Source organism: Dipodomys ordii, unplaced genomic scaffold (genome assembly GCF_000151885.1).
Source record: "Dipodomys ordii isolate 6190 unplaced genomic scaffold, Dord_2.0 Scaffold68, whole genome shotgun sequence".
Classification (NCBI taxonomy): Eukaryota; Metazoa; Chordata; class Mammalia; order Rodentia; family Heteromyidae; genus Dipodomys; species Dipodomys ordii.
In genome coordinates, this window is record NW_012267284.1 from 1,014,411 (window position 1) to 1,035,181 (window position 20,771).

Here is a 20,771-nt window from a genome sequence, read left to right on the forward strand (position 1 = left end):
GTCTGGAATGAAGTTTCAAGCACCAAAGAACTGTGGAGGTGAGTGAGAAGTTAACAGTGGTCCTGCAAAAGGAGATGGCTGCACTGGATAAGACTTGTGATAACTGTCTACATTTCTAGCTTTCTAGAATGCATAGAAAGGATGATTCAGATAGGAATCTCCTGTCTGTGGAATACGAGTAGAATGGAAAGACTTGATAAAAGTAGGATTATAAAACTCAGGGGCAGAAATGTACAATAAATGAATGTAACTGGCTCAGAAGATACAGCAACTGAATTATGATTAAATTACTTTTTTGTTGTTAGTACTGTAGTTTGAACTCAGTACATCACTCTGGGTTGGGTCACTTGCCCAGTTGGTACTCTACCACTTGAGTCATACCTCCAGACATGTGCTTTGGTGATTAATTTGGAGACAGAGTCTAGTGAACTTTTCTGCCTGGACTGGCTTTGAACAGTGATCCTCTAGGTTTCAACCTCATGAGTAGCTATGAGCTATCAACACCTTCTTGTTTATTTTATTTTTAAATATAATTTTACTGTTATTAAGGTAACCCAGAAGGGGTTACCATTTCAGGTAATGAGTAATGAGTACATTTCTTTCTTTTTTGGGGGAGGGGGACCCTGAACTCTGGGCCTGGGCGCTGCCTTCAGCTCTTCAGCTCAAGGCTAGTAGTGCTCTACAGCTTGAGCCACAGCGCCACTTCCAGCTTTTTTCTTTTTGCTTATGTGGTGCTGAGGAATGGAACCCAGGGCCTCATGCATGAAGGGCAAGCGCTCTACCTCTGAGCTATCTTCCCAGCCCCAATTATATAACTTTTACTTTTTTTTTATTTTTTGGTCGGTCATGGGGCTTGAACTCTGGGCTTGGGCGCTGTCCCTGCGCTCTTCAGCTCTTGAGCCTCAGCGCCACTTCCAGAGTACATTTCTTTTTTTGGACAATATCACCCCTTTCTTTTCTTTCCCCAGTTTTCCCCTCCCATGCCTGCTGCCTGTCCATATAGTAGATACTGAATAGTATTATTGTTCACTCTCTCTTCCTCCTTTTTTGCATTTGTTTTATTATTTGTTCATTTTGGTTTTTGTTGGTTGTAGGGCTTAAACTCAGGGCCTGGGTTCTGTCCCTGAGCCTCTTTGTGCTCAAGGCATGAAGTGTCGCTACCATTTGAGCCACAGTGCCACCAGTTTTCTGGTGGTTAATTGGAGATAAAAGTCTCATGAACTTTCCTGCCTGGGTTGCCTTTGAACCTTGATCCTCAGATCTTAGCTTCCTGAGTAGCTAGGATACATGAAAGAATCACTGGCCCCCAACTGGGGAAATATGATTTTTTTATTGTTGGTAGCTATGTCTTCATGTGGCCTCTTATAACATGGAACATACAAAGTAATCTGGGAGTTCTTTCTTCTCACAGACTGTTAGGGTGCTAGATGTGGTAGAAAGCCAGAGAGTCAGCAAGCAGAATAAGCCTTTTTCCCATGTGAGCACTACAGTCTTCAATGTACAGAAGCTTTCTAGTGCTTGGTACTGAGCCTGACATGTAGGTGCTCAATAATTGTACAAGTTATCCCACGTTATGTTGTCCTTGTTTAAACCACACTGCTGTGATCCTCTCGTTTTCTATGTGACCTCATTCTGTTTCTCCTGAGACAGGAGTGCTGGACTAGAGTTAGCGGATGCCACATTATTGCTGTGCAGTGTTAGTGCTGGGAGTCCCCATTGATCAGGCCTTCTCAGCTAGGTGACCACTCCAGTTGCTCTTAACCTCTGCAGTAGCAAGTTACTTCTTTCTGGAACTTAGACAGTAGCTTGAAGCCACATGAAGAAATCAAACCAACCAATAGGCTCACATTTGTCATACCAGCTGTACAGGAAGTAGAGACTAGAAGGATCATGGTTTGAGGTCAGCCAGGCAAAATTTTTACTAGATCTCATCTGAACACAAAAGGCTAGGCATAGTGGCATGCTCCTGTCCTCCCAGCTGTGGGGGAAACAAATTGGATTGTGGTTCAGGCTGGCTCACATAAAAAGTGAGACCCACATCTTAAAGCTGGGCACACAGTACCTCATGCCTGTAATCCTAACTATTCAGGAAGCTGAGATCTGAGGATCTCTGTTTCGAAGCCGGCCTTCACAGAAAAGTCAGTGAGACTATTATCTCCAAATAACCATAAAAAGCCAGAGCTGTGGCTCAAGTGGTAGAATGCTAGCCTTGAACACAAAATCTCTGGGACAATACTTAAGCCCAGAGTTCAAGGTCTAGGACTAGCAAAATAAATAAAGCAAGATGGGCATTGGTGACTTATTCCTATAATCTTAGCTTTTGAGGGTCATGGTTCAAAGCCAGCCTTGGTAGAAAATACCATGAAACTTCATCGCTAAAATAACCAGCCAAAAGCCAGGTTACTAGCTTGGCTTAAATGGGAGAGCACTAGCCAAGCAAACAAACTGAGAGAACATAGAATCTGAGTTTAAACCCCAGAACCATCTCTTCCCCAAAAGATATATCATGCAAATAATAACCAAAAGAGAGCTGAATTGTGCTAACGTAACACAAAACAGACATTGAGAGGGAAAAAATGGTACTACACACAAAGAAAGGTGTTTTATAATGATAAATCAATTAGTCTAGCAAGAAGATGATAGTTATAGATGCCTCTGGCCACAAAGCAAGAAAAATACATAAGGGCTTGGCAGCAATGAAGAAAGACATAGTTAATTTTACAATAATAGTGGAGGCATTGAGAATGCCATTTGAATCCCAGTTGATTAACTTCTACATCTCCCAAGTGTAGAATGGAGGTGAGATTTTTACCTCATAGGGTTGTGGAGAAACTCCATTGGATACATAAAACAGCACTTCATGCCTGATGTGTAGTTAACACTCATTCAGTGTTCCTTTATCCCCATTTACGGAAGAGATGGCTGAGACCTAGGTAGACAAAATTGGTTGGCAAAGCCAGGATTCAAAACTCAATCTATTAGCTCCAAAGTCCATGACTGCTACATCCTGCCTTCAGTTGTGGGTCTGTTTTTCAGGCAGCTGTGTCTGAGACGCTGGTCCTCCTGCAGAGCCTCTCAAATGGTCCCTGGCACACAAACATGGAAACAGTACTATCTCTCCCGGTCTGAGCTGGAGTTTCGAGTGGAATCTGGGCGGCCCGAGGACTTTGTTTACAAAACTATTGCTGGGCATACAGGTATGGTGTAGGAAATGTAGTGACTATGTCCATTCCCACTCACCCTCCACTCTCCTCATGGTGAATGACTTGGAGAGGGCTACTTGATGATTGAGTATTTTGCTAGTTCTGTAAACATTTGTGTTATGTCATCTGATCCTCATAGTAACCCTATGAGGAAGACATAGTCACATCATTTTTAAAGTAGTCAGAAGCAGAAACCAAGAGGCTAAGGAGTAGTTTAATGTCATGTTGCTAAAGAGAGACAGTCCAGAGAACAGCTTCTTTCAGAGAGCAGCTAGTTCTTTCCTATTTTATTGTGCCCAAGTAACCAAGTGACCATTGTGTATCTAAGACAGAAGCAGAGTGACGGTTTTACTTCAAAACATTTTCCTTAAGTAGAGTGTCCAATCTCTGGCTGTCTATGTTTCTATGTTCTCTCATAGGACAGATAAATCAGCTGGCTTATGTGTCGACCAATGAGTACCGGTTTGACGGAACAGAGAAGTCTGTGGTCTGCACTGTGTCTGCGGATTGCACTGTGCGTGCCTGGGATTTGTGTGAGGTGAGCTGGCCCTGGAAGGGAAAGCAATGCCGAAGTGTCCGGAATCCTTCCTGTGTCCTGGTCTCATCATGACCCTTTGTGTGATTTTATTTACTTACTTTGGAAAGCTTCTGGGATTAGGAATAGAAGCCCCATTTTGCAGATGAAAAATCTGAGCTCATAAGAGGCTCAGTTACCACACCAGGGCACAGTAGTAACAAGTAGACAGTGGATCTCTGTTTGAAATCTGAGTGTGACCATTCTCAGTGACACATTCTTGGCTTTCTGTTTTGTGCCCTTGGGAAGCTGAACTGTACCAGCTGTGCTTGGTGGGGACTGTGTTGGCATTCCAGCTTTCTTTACTATTTCTCACCCCTTCCTTGCAAGCATTTCTGGACTTGAATCTGAGATCTCTTACTCATGTGATTCTCCACATGGTTTTAGCCTACTGGGCCATGTTGCCTAGATCATTAGACATTTTAGTCATCCCCATATGTAAGTCTAGATAACTTGGTTAACATTTTAAACATTGTTAACCCTTGGCAGTTAAAAGGTTTTAGTTTTTTTGGGTTTTTTTTGGATCCAGTTGTGGGGCCTGAACTCTGGGCCTGGGCGCTATCCCTCAGCTCTTTAGCTCAAGGCTAGTGTTGTACCACTTGAGCCACAGTGCCACTTCCGGCTTTTTTTCTTTTTGCTTATGTGGTGCTGAGGAATCGAACCCAGGGCCACAGGCATGCAAGGCAAGCGCTCTACCACTGAGCCACCTTCCCAGCCCAAGGTTTTAGTTTGTATATCTTGTTTTCTTATTAGCAGCAGTCCAATAAGGTATTCTTTTTTTTTTTTTTTTGGTCCATTGTGGGGCCTGAACTCTGGGCCTGGGTGCTGTCCCTCAGCTCTTCAGCTCAAGGCTAGCGCTCTACCACTTGAGCCACAGCGCCACTTCCTGGCTTTTTTTCTTTTTGCTTATGTGGTGCTGAGGAATCGAACCCAGGGCCTCAGCTCTTCAGCTCAAGGCTAGCGCTCTACCACTTGAGCCACAGCGCCACTTCCAGCTTTTTTTTCTTTTTGCTTATGTGGTGCTGAGGAATCGAACCCAGGGCTTCATGCATGCAAGGCAAGCGCTCTACCACTGAGCCACCTTCCCGGCCAAGGTATTCATTATTATCCTAACTTTATAGACATAAACTGGGACTAAGGGAGGAAGATGTCTCTGAAACTTGAACTATGGTTGCTTGTAAATCCAGGAGTTCTGCCTAGGGTCACACGCAAATGGAACGCAGCCTCCTGTAATGGATAGCATCCTAGAATCTGTGGAATACGTTGTATTTTTGAATGCCTTAGACAGAGATATCTGTAGTATCTTACTTGATTTTTATTTTTTGTGATGTTGGGGATTAAACCTAAGGCTTTGTAAGTATTATACAAGTGTTCTACCACTGAACTATACTCTCAACCCTAGGTAGGATGTTACTACTTTATGTAAATAGTCTTTTGTCAATAACTTGTCTTTACCATTCATTAGGTTTGCTGGCAGTGGATGTTGCCTCTGACAAGAGAACTTAGTATTGAAAAGCCATAGCAGATTAGAGGTCTCCTGGGGACTAGCCAGTCTATCAAGAGACCTAGCTGAGCTCAGGTCCCTGCTTAACCTTCATTCCCTGTGAGGGTTGCTCCTCCTGAAAGAGAGACCTGCCTGTGGGTTGGAGACTTGTGACTTGGAGACTCAGGGGCTCTTGGGAATCAAACTTTGAATTTTTTTAAAGAAAATCATCTGTATAGTTGGTGCTTGTTCTTGTGCCCTCCAAGATTCATGCTGAAACTTAATCCCCTATGCACCAGTATTGGGAAGTAATGAGTTATGAAGTTTCTGCCCTCATCTGGGATCTTAGGTACTTAAAAGGGCTTGATGGTTCATACCTATAATCCTTACTACTCAGGAGGTTGAGGTCTGGATTGAAGTTTGAAGCCAATCTGAGCAGAAAGTCTGTGAGACTCTCATCTCTAGTTAACTGCTAAAAAGCCAAAAGTGGAGATGTGACACAAAACTGTGACTCAAGGCTAGCTGTGCTAGTCTTGTGCAAAAGAAACTCAGGGACAGTGCCCAGGCCCTGAGTTTAAGCCCCAGGACTGGCACAAATGAAAGGGTGTGTGTGTGGCTTGATAGAGGGAGTTACTCTGGTCTCCCTCCTACCTTCCACTATGTATAGACAAGGGCATTTTACTCTCTTGAGGAAGCAAGAAGTCTTGATTAGCTGGGTCCCTGTGGCTCACACTGGTAATCCTGTCTACTCAGGAGGCTTCAGTCAGAAATTTGAAGTTCTAAGTCTTTGAGACTCTGTCTCCAGTTAACTAACAAAAAGGTAGTCTGAAAGTGCAGATTGTACAGATTATACAGTAAAGTACCAGCTGTGAGCAAGCAAGTCAAGTGAATGCCAGGCTTTGCTCAGACAACTGAAGCTGTTTGTGCCTTGATTTGAGATTCTTTTTTCTTTTTTTTAATTAGCATCAGTTAGTTGCACAAGGAAATTTCATTTTTGCATGTCCATTTGACCATGGTAAAGCCTCTTTCATTTTGAATTTCTTAGCTTCTGTTCTGAATAAATTAACCAATCTGTCCTTTTGTTACTACAGCTGGATGGAGCAAGGCAGTTAATTCCTATTGGAGTTTGTAGTCACTGCAGTGATTGGCAATGTATTAGTTTTATGTTGCTGTAATAAATACATGAGATAAACAATTCAAAGCAGGAAAGATTTATTTGTTTCAGTTTCAGAGGTTTTAGCTGTGGTCATTTGGCTATATTGTTTTTGTGGTGAGGCAGAGTATCATGGCTTCTCATTTCCTGTGGTGTGGTAGCAGAGACAGATTTTTTTTTGGCTGGGGGGAGAAAGGGGGCTAGGTTTGAGACAGTATTTCATAACCCAGGCTGGCCTGGTACACATTATTAGCACATACTTGTGATTCTTCTAGTTGTTTCTCCTGAGTACAGAATTATAGGTATGTGGTACCATACTGCTCTCCAGATGTTTTTTGGTTTCCTTTTCCTTGAAAATTTTTTTTCTTTGTTTTCATTTTCTTGTTTTGTAGTCCACAGTGGCCTCAAACTCACCAGTCTTTAATCTCAGCCTCTTGAATGCTGGGATTACAGACTTGCACCGCTGTATCTGGCATTACTACAGATTGATTTTTTTCTTTTTTCTCTGTTAAAGATTTTTTGTTAGCATCTATTAATTATACAAAGTCAGGTTTCATTGTGACATTACCATATATATATACACTGTTCCCCAATCAATCTCACCTCCATCTCTTTTCATCATCCTCTCAGCCCCTACAAGCATGATTTGGTAAACAAAGATTGTAAAACAAATACCATGTTTCTTACATATAGCGCAGGACCAGCTTTTCAAAGACATTTATTGATTCCTGAAACATCTTTTTATTACAAATACAGGTATCAAAACAATCCTGAATACAGTGTATGTGTGAGTTTGTGTGTGTGTATGCTGGTAGTAGGCTTTTACTCAGGGCCTGGGCACTGTCCCTGAGCTTTTTTGCTCAAAGCTGTTGCTGTACCACTTGAGGCATAGCTCTTCTGCTTTTTGGTGGTTAATCCTGACTTGGAACCACAATCCTCAGATCCTCCTGAGTAGCTAGGATTTACAGGTATGAGTAGCTAGGATTTACAGGTGTGAGCCACCAGCTTCTGGCCTCTGAATACATTTTTGATACTACTACTAGTCAGCACCCACACTACTTCAAACATTAACACAATTTGTGACAATATTCCTTGTCCTTCCTACTTAACCAGTTTAAACTGCAGCTCTTCCACTCTCTCAGATGGATTGTGACTTTCAGAAGCATTCTATTTTCATTGCCAAATGACACCTCTTGCCTTGCTTTCATTTTGTAAACCTTAATTCTATTTCAAATCCTCCAGTGTCATAACACAGAAAGAAAATTCTCTGCATTTTGCTGTATTTTAACACAGGAAGACAGTTCACTGCATCTTGCCTCCATTATATGGAAAGATGGTGTCTTAATGGCAGTGTCGTAACACAAAGAAAAATTTCTGCATTTTGCCTCCATTATATAGAAAGATGGTTTCCTCCTGTGTCTAGCACATAGAGCTTTAAAACAATTATTCATAATAAATTCATTCAACCTAAGTTTATTCAACCTGTGTAATTCTTGTGTTGCTAAACACTCTTGTCGCCTGCAAAGATTAAATTGTTTTTGAGCCTCCTAGAATTTTTTTTTTTAACTAGTCCTGGAGCTTGAACTCAGAGCCTGGACAATGTCTCTGAGCTTCTTTTGCTCAAGGCTAGCACTCTACCAGTTGAGCCACAGCACCATTTCTAGCATTAGGGCTTCATACGTACTAGGTAAGCACTCTACCACTAAGCCACATTCCCATCCTGCCTCCTAGAATTTTCTCACATTCAGTATTCTCAACTTCTCATGCTAGTAACCCTCATATATATTTAATATATATAATATGTATTATATATATATTTAATATATATAATCTTTTTTATCATGATCAGATATGATGATGGCATTGGCTTATTTAAGCAACAGAAATCAACTTATAGGGTAAACAAATAAATTAAGGGAATACCAAGATAATATGATTGATTGGAGTGAAATGAGTGATTGGAATGAAAATTCTGGGGCAACAGTAAGTAGACACACCTTAATGTCCAATTCAGTGCATGATGGGTCTGGTGTTCCTAGTTTTCAAAGAGATCATGGAATGGTCCCAATTCAGGCATTGTCTTCCTCTGGATTAGTAGCCCGTGTATATTGATAGGCTTTGGGGCTAGCCAGTGGTGGCACTACTGGGCACGTCCCATATTGGGTGGAAATGTTCTGAAAAGGGTAGCTACTGCCATAAACTATGGTTAGTTTATCATGTTGTGTGCTATGTGTATATGTTTTTAAAGATGTGCATTTAGTAATATCAAAGAGAAGATGCTTATTAATTTATAATGTATTTGAAAGGTAATGTGTTTTGTTTTTTTTGCAGATTTACTTTATTTAATTTTCATTAGTTTAAATTCTGGAGGGGTACAGCATCACACGGATTCTGTGTCCAATGGCCTTAGCAGGAAGGTTGCTTTGGAATTTGGCACGAACCATGCCACTGTTTCCATGGGCACGTGTTACCTTTCCCCAGATTACTCTTGTTTTGTTAGGTTTGCCGCCAGGAGTCACTATGTTGTTTTTTGCTTTGTATACATAAGCACATCTCTTGCCCAAGTAGAAATTGGTATCACCTCGGGCATAAACGCCTTCAATTTTAAGGAGAGCCGTGTGCTCCCTTTGGTTCCGGAGACCCTGTTTATAGCCAGCAAAAATGGCCTTGCACCATAGCCTTCCAGACATTTTGCTTTTTAGGAGTTCTGTTCCCAGCAGGCCTCCACAGGCTCCAAGATAATGGAGAGAGGAAGGCTGTGTGTTTTTTTATACACATTCATTTGTAATAATGGGTCTGTGTAGTCTTTTGTGTCTTGTCATACAAGTTTGTTAAAGGTCTTCATTCCTTATCTGTAATTGTAATTTCAAAATCCAAGAAATTCTGGACATAAGGTTATAAGCTGAATGACAGAATTCATTTGTTTCCAAATCAAATCTGAACTGATATTCACTGTACTTATTCTATGTAGTGTGACTATTCATTTGTTTTCTTGTAGAAATATTAACATGTGTGATTACTGAGCTGGAGGTGCTGCCACAAAATCTTTTGGAGGCTAATGTATTATCATATATACACTAAATTAATTATTTTTCTAAAATCTGAAAATTTTATAATTCTGAAACATCTAGCCCCAAGGGTTTCAGATAAAGATTGTGGATCTCTATTTTCTCTTAACTAATTTAGAAGGGTTTGTTTAAAAAAATGTGAAATGCTTTTATATTCTAGTTTTTTCACTTTGTATATTAAATGATTTTTTAAATGACAAAAAAAAACCCTGGATTTCCATAAGACTTAAGTAAGACAGCTGAAAGCAATAGATGATAGTGCACAGCCTGGGTTCTGTGCATGGGATCAATGTTGCATTGGCCTTTCAGTTCAGTCTGTAGCTTCCTTTCCTTCATTGGAGCCCTAGGTAACACTGGATATGGCATGCCATTGTGAATACCTCTTCCTCTTCTTAGTACTCTGTGGATGCTATCCAGTCTTCAGGAGATCTTTCCAGTTGCCCTAGCTCCATTCCTGCCCTTAGTCTAACTGGGACACACCCGTCTTTACTATTCTCTCTATAGTGCTATAAGGTGGGGCACATCCTTTTCACCTGTGCTATCCTGTATGCACGGTAGAGTCTGGTATAAAGCAGACACAGGTAAATATATGCCTATTGAATGCATGAAAATAGTATGTTTATAATGAATGGACTCTGTGTCAATTTTGTTGTTAGGGCACAGAGATCTGGTCCAGCCCTGCGCAGCCAGCTCCTCTGGTGAATTTGGTGACCTACCCTCAGCAGCAGCTAGTCATCACTGTGGACACAGAAGGATTGATAAAAGTGTGGGGAGCAGAGACTGGATGTGAGGGGGCTTCCTTCTCCTTACTGAATTCCTGTGCTGCAGTCGAGGCCTATGACCAGCCTGAGAATCCCTTTCTGCTGGTGAGTTCCCTAGCTCTACAAGGCCTAGCTGATTGCCAGGTCCTAGATCCTAGCCCCGTGACCACATGATACATATGCATGGAGTCTTCAGGGCAGACTCCTTTTTGCCTACCATGTTGAGTGCAGACTCCTGTCTTTCAGTTGCTGTTTGTAGCCTCTCACTTTCGCTCAGAGCCAGCTCTGTGGACTCCTGGGGTTCTGTGGTCACATGCCCTTGCTTTCTTGTCTATTGGTCTGTCTCAGTATTTTTCTTCTACCTGCAATTTCTTTTAACTTCAATTCTGTTTTATTCATTTATTTTGTGCGTGTGTGCGTGCGTGTGTGTGTGTGTCAGTTCTGGGGCTTTAACTTAGGGCCTTGACATTGTCCCTGAGCTTCTTTTTCTCAAGGTGAGCACTCTGCCACTTGAGTCATACCACTTCTGGTTTTGTGGTGGTTTATTGGCAATCAGAGTCTCACAAACTTTCCTGCCTGGGTTGGCTTTGAATCTGGATCCTCACATCTCAGCCTCTTGAGTATCTAGGATTACAGGCATAAGCTACTGGCACCTGGCTACAGTTCAGGTTTTCTTTTTCTTTTTTTTTTTTTCAAACTGACAACAGCTGGACATGATGGTGCATGTCTGTAATCCTAGCCACCGAGGAGGGTGAGGCAAGAGAATAGTTAAGTCTAGACAACTTGGTGAGATGCTCTCAAATTTAAAAATGGCATAAATAGCTAGGTAATATGCCTCAAGCCTTTAATTCTGATTACTTGGAAGGCATTGCTGGAGGATCACAATATGAGACAAAATATGTTTATAAGACTATGTAAACCAATGGCTGGGTGAAGATGGCACATGCTTATTCTCTCAGCTTTGGGGGAAAGACAATGGCTGTATGCAGTGGCATGCACCTGTCATTCCCAGTGATATGAGGAAGCACAAGCAGGAGGATCTCAGTTCAGGTAAGACAGGCATAAGGCAAGACCCTATCTCAAAAATAAACAACACAAAAAGGGTCTGGGCAAAAGGTTCAAGTAGTAGAGCCACTGCCTGGCAAGCCTGAGGCCATAAATTCAATCTCCAGCACTTAAAAAAAGTTGAGCAGTGGAAGACCATTTGTCATTTACCTAGCTAATGTGAGGTCCTATATTCAATCCTCAGTACCACCACCACCAACCACTTAAAAAAAAAAGCCTGCAGTGCCAGTTAGCTTAATAATAATAAAATAATTAAACAAGATGGGTGTGGTGGGCATACCAGTAATGCTAGGACTTGGAATGCTGAGGCAGGATGGTTGGGAGTTCAAGGCCAGCCTGGGGTACAGGCTGAGCTCAGGCCAGTGTGGACTTCATAGCAAGACACCCTGTCCCATAAAGGGGGGAAAAAGGAATTGGATAGGCTTGTATACAGAAGATGGCAGAAATTTGAGTTCTAAACCTATCACTGGGGCTATTTTTGCCCTAGAGATGTATATTTCAAGGCACATGTAAGGCTAAGCATTCTTTTCACAGTCCAGATACAGAAGCTGGAGTTCAAGGGCAATAAGAATGGATCCTGTGTGGTGTGGCCTCAGGGAAAGGGGGATGAGCAGATTGCAGCTCAGCTCCTTCATCAGTTGGTAGGAGTGAGGGAAGTCCCCATGCCTTACATATTTCTATTTCCAAATTCACATGTGAATGGATACTGGTAGGGTGAACAGCAAACAACAGACAGTGTAAAGCCAAAGGCTATAGACGCAGTAGACATGTTTTGGTGTTTAAAGCCATAACAAATGAAATAACAGGTTGAACAAAGAACCCAGTAGACGTTCTAGAGTAGAAGACTTCATTAAGAAAGGTAAAGAAATAAGTGGTTAGAGGCCATTGTATATGTGGGTACAGATGTCGAAGTTACACATTGACTGGAGGGAGAAAGAGCTTGCATTGCTGGTAGTGTGATGTTTCTTGGATGTTGACATGAATATTGTAATAAGTTCATTGAGGTTTTGTGTAGTTGTTCTCTGTGTGTTGTTTATCACTTTAAAAAGTTAATGAAGCTGGGCTTCGGTGGCTCATGCTTGTAATCCTAGCTACTCAGGAGGCTGAGATACGAGGATCATGGTTCAAAGCCAGCACAGGCCGGACAATCCATGACTCATCTCCAATTTACCACCATAAAACCAGAAGTGGCACTGTGGCTCAAGTGGTAGAGCATTTACCTTGAGCTGAAGAGCTGAGGGATTTCGCCAAGGCCCAGAGTTCAAGACCCACAACTGACAAAAAAAAAAATTAATGATATAAAAGAATTGGAGCGTGCTATGGATGGTCCTTGTAATACCAGGATGCATGGAAGGATAGAAGAATTGCAGTCTGAGATGGGCTCAGACAAAATCATGAAACCATATAAAACTTCCCCATACCTGAAAGTTAAAAAAAAAAGTATAGGGGTGTGACTCAAGTGGTAAGAGTGCCAAGTATAACCCCCGAAAAGAAAAAGTATAGAAAAGAATTAAGATTAGAAGAAAAATAAAAAAACAATTCTCTATAATAACTCCAGGGATGCTCAGAGTGGTAAATGTGGTAGAGAAAGAGAACTGGACAAGGGCTTCTCAGATTTTTAATTTATTTTTTTTTGGTGCTGGTCCTGGCATTTGAACTCAGGGCCTGGGTGCTGTCCCAAAGCTTTCTTGTTTTAAAAAAAAATTAGTTTACTTTATTGTTATTGTAGAAGTGATGTACAAAGGGGTTAGAATTACATGAGTCAGGTAAGTACATTTTCTTTTGTATATTGTCATCTGTTCCCTCACTCTCTCCCATTCCTTCCCTCCCGTCTCCACCCATGAGTTGTCTAGTTCACTTTCATGAATGTCCAGTGCACTCCACTGCTGCGCTTTTTCACCCTTTTTCCATCGAGTTCTCTGCCCTCTCCTCAACCATCCCAAAGATGTACATGTGAATACACCATATATAAGGTAAAGAAGAGAGAATCATCAAAAACTGAAAACTGAAAGAAAAAATTTTTTATATACATGTGAATATACCATATATAAAATAAAGAAGAGAGAATCATCAAAAACTGAAAACTAAAAGAAAAAGCTTCGTTTACGTATTTTGGAGTTTGTTTCACTATGTATATTGTCTTACATAAATACGAAGAGGTGCTTAGGCATTGCACTTTTGTGATTCTCTTCTGAGTATCCTCTTTTGGTTTCACTGTATGTGAATATCTAGATTCTTACATAATTTTAAATCTAACTAATGCATATCAGAGAGAATATGCACCATTTGTCTCTGAGCTTGGCTTATGTCACTTAGCATGATTTGTTCCATCCATTTCCCTGAAAATGACATTTTATTCTTTCTAATGGCTGTGTATAATTCCAGTGTGTATAGGTACCATATTTTTTGGATCCATTTATCTATTGTGGGGCATCTGGGCTGTTTCCATATCTTGACTATTGTGAATAATGCAACAATAAACGTGGATGTGCAGGTGTCCTTATCATATCCTGGCTCATGATGTTCAGGGTAGATGCCTAGGAGTGGTATGGCTGGATCATAGGGAAGACCATGTTTAGTTTTTTGAGGAACCTCCAGACTGCTTTCCAGAGTGGTTGTACTAGTTTACATTCCCACCAACAGTGCAGTTAGGGTTCCTATTTCCCTACATCCCCACCAGCATTTGTTATTGTTCAAATTCATAATCAAAAGCTTTCTTGCTTAAGGCTAGCACTCCATTACTTGAGTCACAACTCCATTTCTGGCTATTTTGGTGGGTAGTTGGAGATAATAGTATCGGTCTTTTCTGAGCTGGCTTCAAATCATGATCCTCAGTTGTCCAATGCCTGAATAGCTAGGATTACAAGCATGAGCCATTGGTGCCTGGCTTTCATTTTTCTATTGAGATAGGATCTTGCTAAGTATGAAGCTTAGACTAGCCTCAAACTTGCAAACCTCCACTTCACAAGCTCTAGGATTATAGGAGTATGCCACTACACACACTCTTCCTTGGGCTGTCACATACAGCAGGACAGTGCTGTCCAAAAAGTCTGAGTGAACTTCCTGGGTTGCTTAGATGTTCTCAGAGCTAGTAGTCCTGGATAGGGTATCCTATTCTAGGGCCCTCCATCTGGAGAAAGGCTTTGTTCTCCAACAGAGGGGATTCCATAGGTCATCTTGGTGTGCCTTTCTCTTGAAGCCACTGTGGATGTACTTAGTAAGGAAACATCTGTGGGTACTGCTTCCAGGGCCTGAGGTAAGGAAAAACTGAGAACAGAGTTGCAGGCTTAGGAACTGTAAGCCTCTACCATCAGAAGAGCCCTATGTATGGCCAGCAGTTTTTATTCTGTGGAACCAAGGACAGGTTTCGCTCTAGGGTCTGTGGGCAGCTTGTGGCCTTCAACAGACATGAATCGGTGTGGGAGGAGGTCCCTGAAGCCAATGTGGTACAGGGGCACTAATGAGATGCTTGTGTTGGACACTTGGGAGCCTTGTGTTATGAAATGTACACGTTGAAATGGACTTTTGTAGGGTACACTCTATATGGGTCTAAGTAAAATTTGTGAATGAGAATCTGAGGTTTCTGGTAATAGTGAATAAGGCTTACCACCAAACCACACACAGAATCAAATACTGTGGCACTGGGCTTTTGCAGAAACAGCTTTATTGAAGGCCAACTACCAAAGAGGTAACCCTATTTGTCTCAAATTCAAATTCTTAAATTCAAAAGTAGCTTGGTAAGGCTGATGCTTTACCATTTGAGCTCTAGTGCTACTTCTAGTTTTCTGGTGGTTAATTGGAGATAAGAGTTTCATGGATTTTCCTGCCCAAGCTGGCTTTGAACTGTGATCCTCAGGTCTCAGTCTCCTGAGTAGCTAATATTAAAGGCATGAGCCACTGATGCCCAACTTAAGTATCAGTTATTGAAACTTAGTCATGATGGGACCCAGCAAGTACAGGACAGAGCAACACAGCACAGGTGCCTGCTGCTATCTACCAGCAGAACCACAGGACAAGCCAAAGCAAGAGAAATATGGGACTTCACATCTACATGTTGCTAGTTTGCGGTGGTCACCTTGGAGGGGAAAAGTTGGGAATAGCACCCCTGCTTCATAGTTTAAGAGAGTCCCTGGCACCTCTTATGCCCTGGTGTTCTGTTGCTTCTTTCTGTTCCAGGTAGTCTGTGCCAGAGGAAACCTCTATACACTGTTGGTGCCTCAACTGAAAATGGTCTCCAAGGTGACCACATTACTCCATACCTCCTTGGGCTTCTCAGGTTCACCTGATAGACAGTGGGTAATTATATTCCCGAAGGATTTGGAACTAGGTCCACAGGTCAGTACCTATAGAACCCTTTTTCCCTAGGGAGCCTGGATCAGTGGAAGATAGAAGGACTGGAGTTCTGAGGCTGTTTGCAAGCAGTTTCTTGCACAGGATCAAGCTCCATAGCCTGGCAGGAGGAAACCTGATAGGAGGTCCAGGCAGGAGGAGGCCCCTGGTTGCTCACTGAGAGCCACTCTCAGCTCCTCCTAGGTGTCTGTTCCTGGCATAGACTCATTCCTGCAGGAAGCTCAGTGGTCCTGTACACCAGGGGGCTCTTGCCTCGCTGTGTACTGTCTGTGGGCCAGTCCCCTGCAGGAGTGGGCAGAAATACGTTTTAAACACATTGGGGCCCAAAGGAAAATCCTGATGGAACTACTCAAGATTAATGAGGTGGTCTGACAATAGTGAGGCTGAGAGGAGAATCTTAAGGAGAACCTTCTCCTAGAGAAGGACCTAGTGGAACTCTCCTTGTACTCCTGGAGTGGCACCCTGTTCATTCTCAGATCCAGTGAGTCCCAGAGCCCTGATCACTTGCAGGCATAGAGGCGTCTAGTTATTTGCTAGAGCCTCGGCACCTTTCAAGTACTAGGTTCTAGACTAGGAAGTCAGACCGTGGTAAAAAGCAGACAGCTAGCATTGGTCTTATGGAATGGAAGGGCTAGGAAAAGAGAGGTATCACATGGGAACCTAGGGATGGTAGCCAGTAGACAAATGGTCAGAGAAGAGCAGTGGGTGCAGAGAGGCCATGGGAAGCAGTCGCTGGGACTTCCATGTACCAGGGGAAGAATAGGAGACAGGAAAAGAAAAGTGCAGCTGAGAAAAACAAATGCCATTTGAGTGATTCGTCCATCATAGCAACCTCACTGGAATTGGCCTACCAGCATGTTCCCTAATGGGAGCTGGGATTAACCTCCAAAAGTCTCGGCCTTCATCCACAGTATAGGAGGAAGGTCCTGCAAGTGTCACGGGCTGCTCTGTAAGTCAAAATGGCAGATATAGGCCAGGCTTTGCCAGAGGTGTGAGCCAGGTTGGGGTGGAGTGTTTTCTGAGCTTGGAGAAGCCTTCCTTCACCCGTGCAGTGACCAAGCAGGGTTGTTCCACAGGTCTTCGACATTGAATCTCTGCTGGACCCATTGGAAGAAGAGCCTGTCTGCACTGTCCTCCCTGTCAGTTTGACTTTCAAGGCCTGCTGGGCCCCAGTTGAGGCAGCCAGGCTGATTGTGATGCACAGAAATTGTGATTGCACACAGATGATGGTCACTACCTTTGAGTTAAAGGCGGATAAGTCCAGGGGTAGAGTGACCACTCTGGGTAAGGTCCCCATGCTGGCTGCTTTCTGTGGGTCGCCATCGTTGCAGTACAGTGCTTCCTGAGCAGTTTCCTCACCTTTTCTTTTTCTTTGGGCCATTTTTCTTCCCTCTCATGGAAATATGTGCAGAAGTTCTTTGATTGTATACACTGGTTCAGTGATGAGCACTTGCTAAATGTTGAAGAACCTAGTGTGCTTTGGGGATTCAGGCAGTAAACAATGTCCACCTCCACTCTCTTTCCCTCCTTACTGATCTTCATGCCTCTGTTCATTCCTACTGTCCCAAATATGTTCAAAGACCCAGTTCTCAGCACTGAATGCAAATGTGCATGTGTAAAAGCTAGAGCACTTGTCTTTAAGGCATTCCTGGTCTAGTAGGAAAACAAATTCCATAACCTTCCCCACTCTACTATTTCCTAAACCTCATATTATCTGACAGGACTTCTCTTAGATCCTTATCATTTTTCCCTTTTATGTATTCATTTGTTCTCACGTCATTTGACCATAAATTTTACTCTAAGCTTCCTGACAGCTGAGAAAAAAAGGGAAATGCGATGTGTAAAATACCCCTTGTCTGATACAAGAAAACACATGAATTCTTCACAAGAGGTAATTTTTTTTCCTGGTATAAATGAGTAGTGCTATACAGTATGAAGGACAATCTCTTCAATAGTAGTTTTTGGCAGATGTCATATAATTTTCATTGTAGCAATTTCTTCTTTTTTGGTGGTACTGGGGTTTGAATTCAGGAGCCTTGATCAATTTGGTCATTTCTTATATCATCCTTAGATGGGAAAGGGAAAAAGGCAAGCAAGAGCCTGTTCTACTTGCTAGATGCTGTGCTAATCACTTCACAAGCCAGATACTATGAATCATCACATCTGACTGTGAATGCAGTATTGTAGCCAGCATTTTGTAGCTGATGAATTGGTATGTAGTAAATGCATGGGCAGGGTTGAGAATAGAGCTGTGAAACCTTCACTCTTTGTAGTGTGTCTCATCACCACGGGTAAGGTATAGACCTATTCAAGAGAAGCAATCTATGTATTTTTATCCCCAAAGTGCAACAGATTGTCAGCTTCTCTTTGCCGGACACCATGATGCCTCCTTACCTCATGCAAAGCCATGGCTCTCAGGTGATCCTGCTGGCCTGTGGCTCAAAGCTGGTGCTATTCACCATATATGGCCACCATTTGACAACCTTCCAGGACCACCAGAGATCCATCACATCCTTGTGGGTGGTAAGTACAACGCCTCCTGCTTGTAACCTGCCCTCTGACCTCGGTAGTCTATATGTCCTCATCTAACTTAACTTCATTTTATAAGGATGCAAACCAAGTTATCTCCTCCTCCTTGGACCTCTCTTTGCGCATCTACACATGGAATAAGGAAAATAAAATCCCAGCCCTCAGGAGCTGCTATCACTTGCTTGGAGGATCCCACAGATGGGCCAAGTAATTGACTGTTTTCCTTCACTTAGTCCCCAAAATGGCAAAGCAATATTGATTTGCTTGTTTGAAAGCCCAGGTTGGCCTTGAACTTCTTGTCTCAAGAGATTCTCTGGCCTCATTCTGGGACTATAGGTGTGTGCCACTGTATTATGTCTCAAAGCAGTTTTTTTTTTTTTAAGAAATGCTGAAAGGGTAAATTAATAGGACTTAAAATGATAAACCCAGCCTACTGCCTATTAACTTGGTCCTAAGACCAGCCACTGCTCATACTGTATTTCTCCTGTTTAAAAAAAATGAGGGGCTGGGAAAGTGGCTCAGTGGTAGAGTGCTTGCCCTGCATGCCTGAAGCCCTGGGTTCGATTCCTCAGCACCACATAAGCAAAAAGAAAAAAGCCAGAAGTGGCACTGTGGCTCAAGTGGTAGTGCGCTACTGAAATGCTGAGGGACAGCGCCCAGGCCCAGAGTTCAGGCCCCACGACCGGACCAAAAAAAAAAAAAATGAGATTGTGCTGGGATCCAGTGGCTCACGCCTGTAATCCTAGCTACTCAGGAGGCTGAGATCTGAGGATCGCGGTTCAAAGCCAGCCCGGGCAGGAGAGACTGTGAGACTCCTATCTCCAATAAACCACCAGAAAACCGGAAGTGGCACTGTAGCTCAAGTGGTAGAGCGCTCGCCTTGAGCTGAAGAGCTGAGGGACAATGCCCAGGCCCAGAGTTCAAGCCCCACGACCAACAAAAAAAAAAAAAAAATAAATATGCAGGAGACTCAGATAAGGATTGTGGTTTGAAGCCAGCAGGAAAGTCTGAGGGACTTCTATCTCCGATTAACCAACAAAAAGCCAGAAGTGGAGCTGTACCTCAAGTAACAGAGCATCAGCCTTGATCAAAAAAAGTTAAGGGACAGTGCCCATTCCCTGAGTTCAAGCCCCATACAAAATGATGAGATTGTTAGTTCTAGCTATATATTGTATATATTATCTCCTGTAATATACAAAGCTACCACATGTAGTTAGCATTTCCCATGTTGTACAGTTGATACTGGCTGAGAGATAGATATGTTTTATCTCTCAGAATGTATGAACAAGCTGAACTTGAATTTTAAAAGAGTCAAACTTATGAAAAATGACTATTCATGAGTTCCTAAAGTTATTACATCTCTTTCATTCAAGAGAACAGTGAGATTACAGGAGTTGATAAGTAATTCTATGTGCTAGGGAAATGATTCCAACTTGGCCAGATTAAACTAGGTGCTTTTAATCAGATGTTTCTTAGAAGAGCTAGAACCACTGTGATCCAGGCAGCTGCTGTTATTATCAGTAGGCCCATGTATTGATATTCCTATGTTAGGATGTTAGGATGTTTACCAGTCATAACAAATTAATTCAGTTCTTTAAAACAGCTCAGAGTAAACAAGGGCTATATGGAGTTGGCTAGGTGAGAAAAGGTACAGAAAGCTGAACTATGTCTTCATGTAAAAGCACTTATTGCTTAAATGTTTGCCCTTTTTTCATTTGCCAGTCCTGGGGCTTGAATTCCTGGGCCTTGGAGCTGTCTCTGACTTCATTTGCTCAAGACTAGCACTCTACCACTTGAGCCACAGTGCCACTTCCAGTTTTTTCTGAGTAGTAGCTTATTAGAGATAAATAGTCTCAGACTTTCCTGCCTAGTCTGGCTTCAAACCACAATCCTCAGATCTCAGTCTCCTGAGTAACTTGGATTACAGGTATGAGCCTCCGGCTCCTAGCACATTTGCCCTTTTCTAAGATTAATACCTGACATGTCTTTTCTCTTTACAGTGGATTTATCCTTGTGAAAAGTGATAGCAGGAGCATTGTGGCTGTGGAAGACAGAAGCAACGGAATAAGTATTCTGAGGTCATATTGCTTTAAAGTTCGGCATAACTGAAAGTTATTTTATCAGTTGAAGAGTTTCTCATTGTTGGTAAACAGCTTGCATGCATACAAAGACTAAGTTATGTTATCCACATTGGGAAAGTAATTAGTAGTTCTCAGAGGCCTGCTCTATACCAAATGCATTGAGCTCTGTGACTTGACTTCTCACAAGAAGCCAATGAAATATGTGCAATAAATAATGATGTTTCTTTTTCTGGAAAATGAGATTCAAAAGGGGGTGACTAGACATTCTTAGTCCCATTTTCTTGTTGCTGACTAACTTAAGATTTTTAAGTCCTAAGTGGCAAACAATTTGAATGTTTGACTATTGGGAAACTATTATTGTTGTAAAGTTATTAGAATTACACTGTTGTTTTTGTTATCCAAATATGTAATTAACCGAGTAAAATATTTTTTATCTTTCTATTCTGTTATGTGTAGCTCCTGCTATCACATAGGTAATTTTTGTGGGACCATGCATATAACTCA

At 42.2% G+C, this 20,771-nt stretch overlaps 2 protein-coding genes and 1 pseudogene across 3 annotated transcripts in view; 2 read left to right on the top strand and 1 right to left on the bottom strand.

Annotated features, from left to right (window-relative positions):
• LOC105990981 (F-box/WD repeat-containing protein 12-like) lies at nt 1-20,708 on the top strand. Its single transcript, XM_013023532.1, has 9 exons — nt 1-38; nt 3,037-3,197; nt 3,623-3,741; nt 10,138-10,347; nt 15,484-15,642; nt 16,734-16,941; nt 18,002-18,180; nt 18,266-18,393; nt 20,187-20,708. Exons 2-9 carry the CDS (start codon nt 3,080-3,082, stop codon nt 20,293-20,295), a joined length of 1,230 nt encoding a protein of 409 aa, XP_012878986.1. The 5' UTR covers nt 1-38; nt 3,037-3,079; the 3' UTR covers nt 20,296-20,708.
• Nucleotides 8,748-9,118, bottom strand: LOC105990983 (annotated as a pseudogene).
• LOC105990982 (putative serine protease 47) overlaps nt 20,187-20,771 on the top strand; it is a 26,796-nt gene continuing 26,211 nt past the window's right edge. The window contains exon 1 of one of the 2 annotated variants that reach the window (XM_013023534.1): nt 20,187-20,264. The gene's annotated coding sequence lies outside the window, so the exon portion shown is untranslated. The remainder of the gene's footprint in view (nt 20,265-20,771) is intronic. The other variant, XM_013023533.1, reaches the window with a different exon arrangement.

What these genes read in the sequence shown, in the direction of transcription:
- LOC105990981 (XM_013023532.1), top strand. Translation starts at nt 3,080, where the DNA reads ATGGTCCCTGGCACACAAACATGGAAACAGTACTATCTCTCCCGGTCT. An exon ending in CTGAGAATCCCTTTCTGCTG is followed by an intron (nt 10,348 to 15,483) that starts GTGAGTTCCCTA and finishes TTTCTGTTCCAG; the next exon opens with GTAGTCTGTGCCAGAGGAAA. An exon ending in CCATCACATCCTTGTGGGTG is followed by an intron (nt 18,181 to 18,265) that starts GTAAGTACAACG and finishes TCATTTTATAAG; the next exon opens with GATGCAAACCAAGTTATCTC.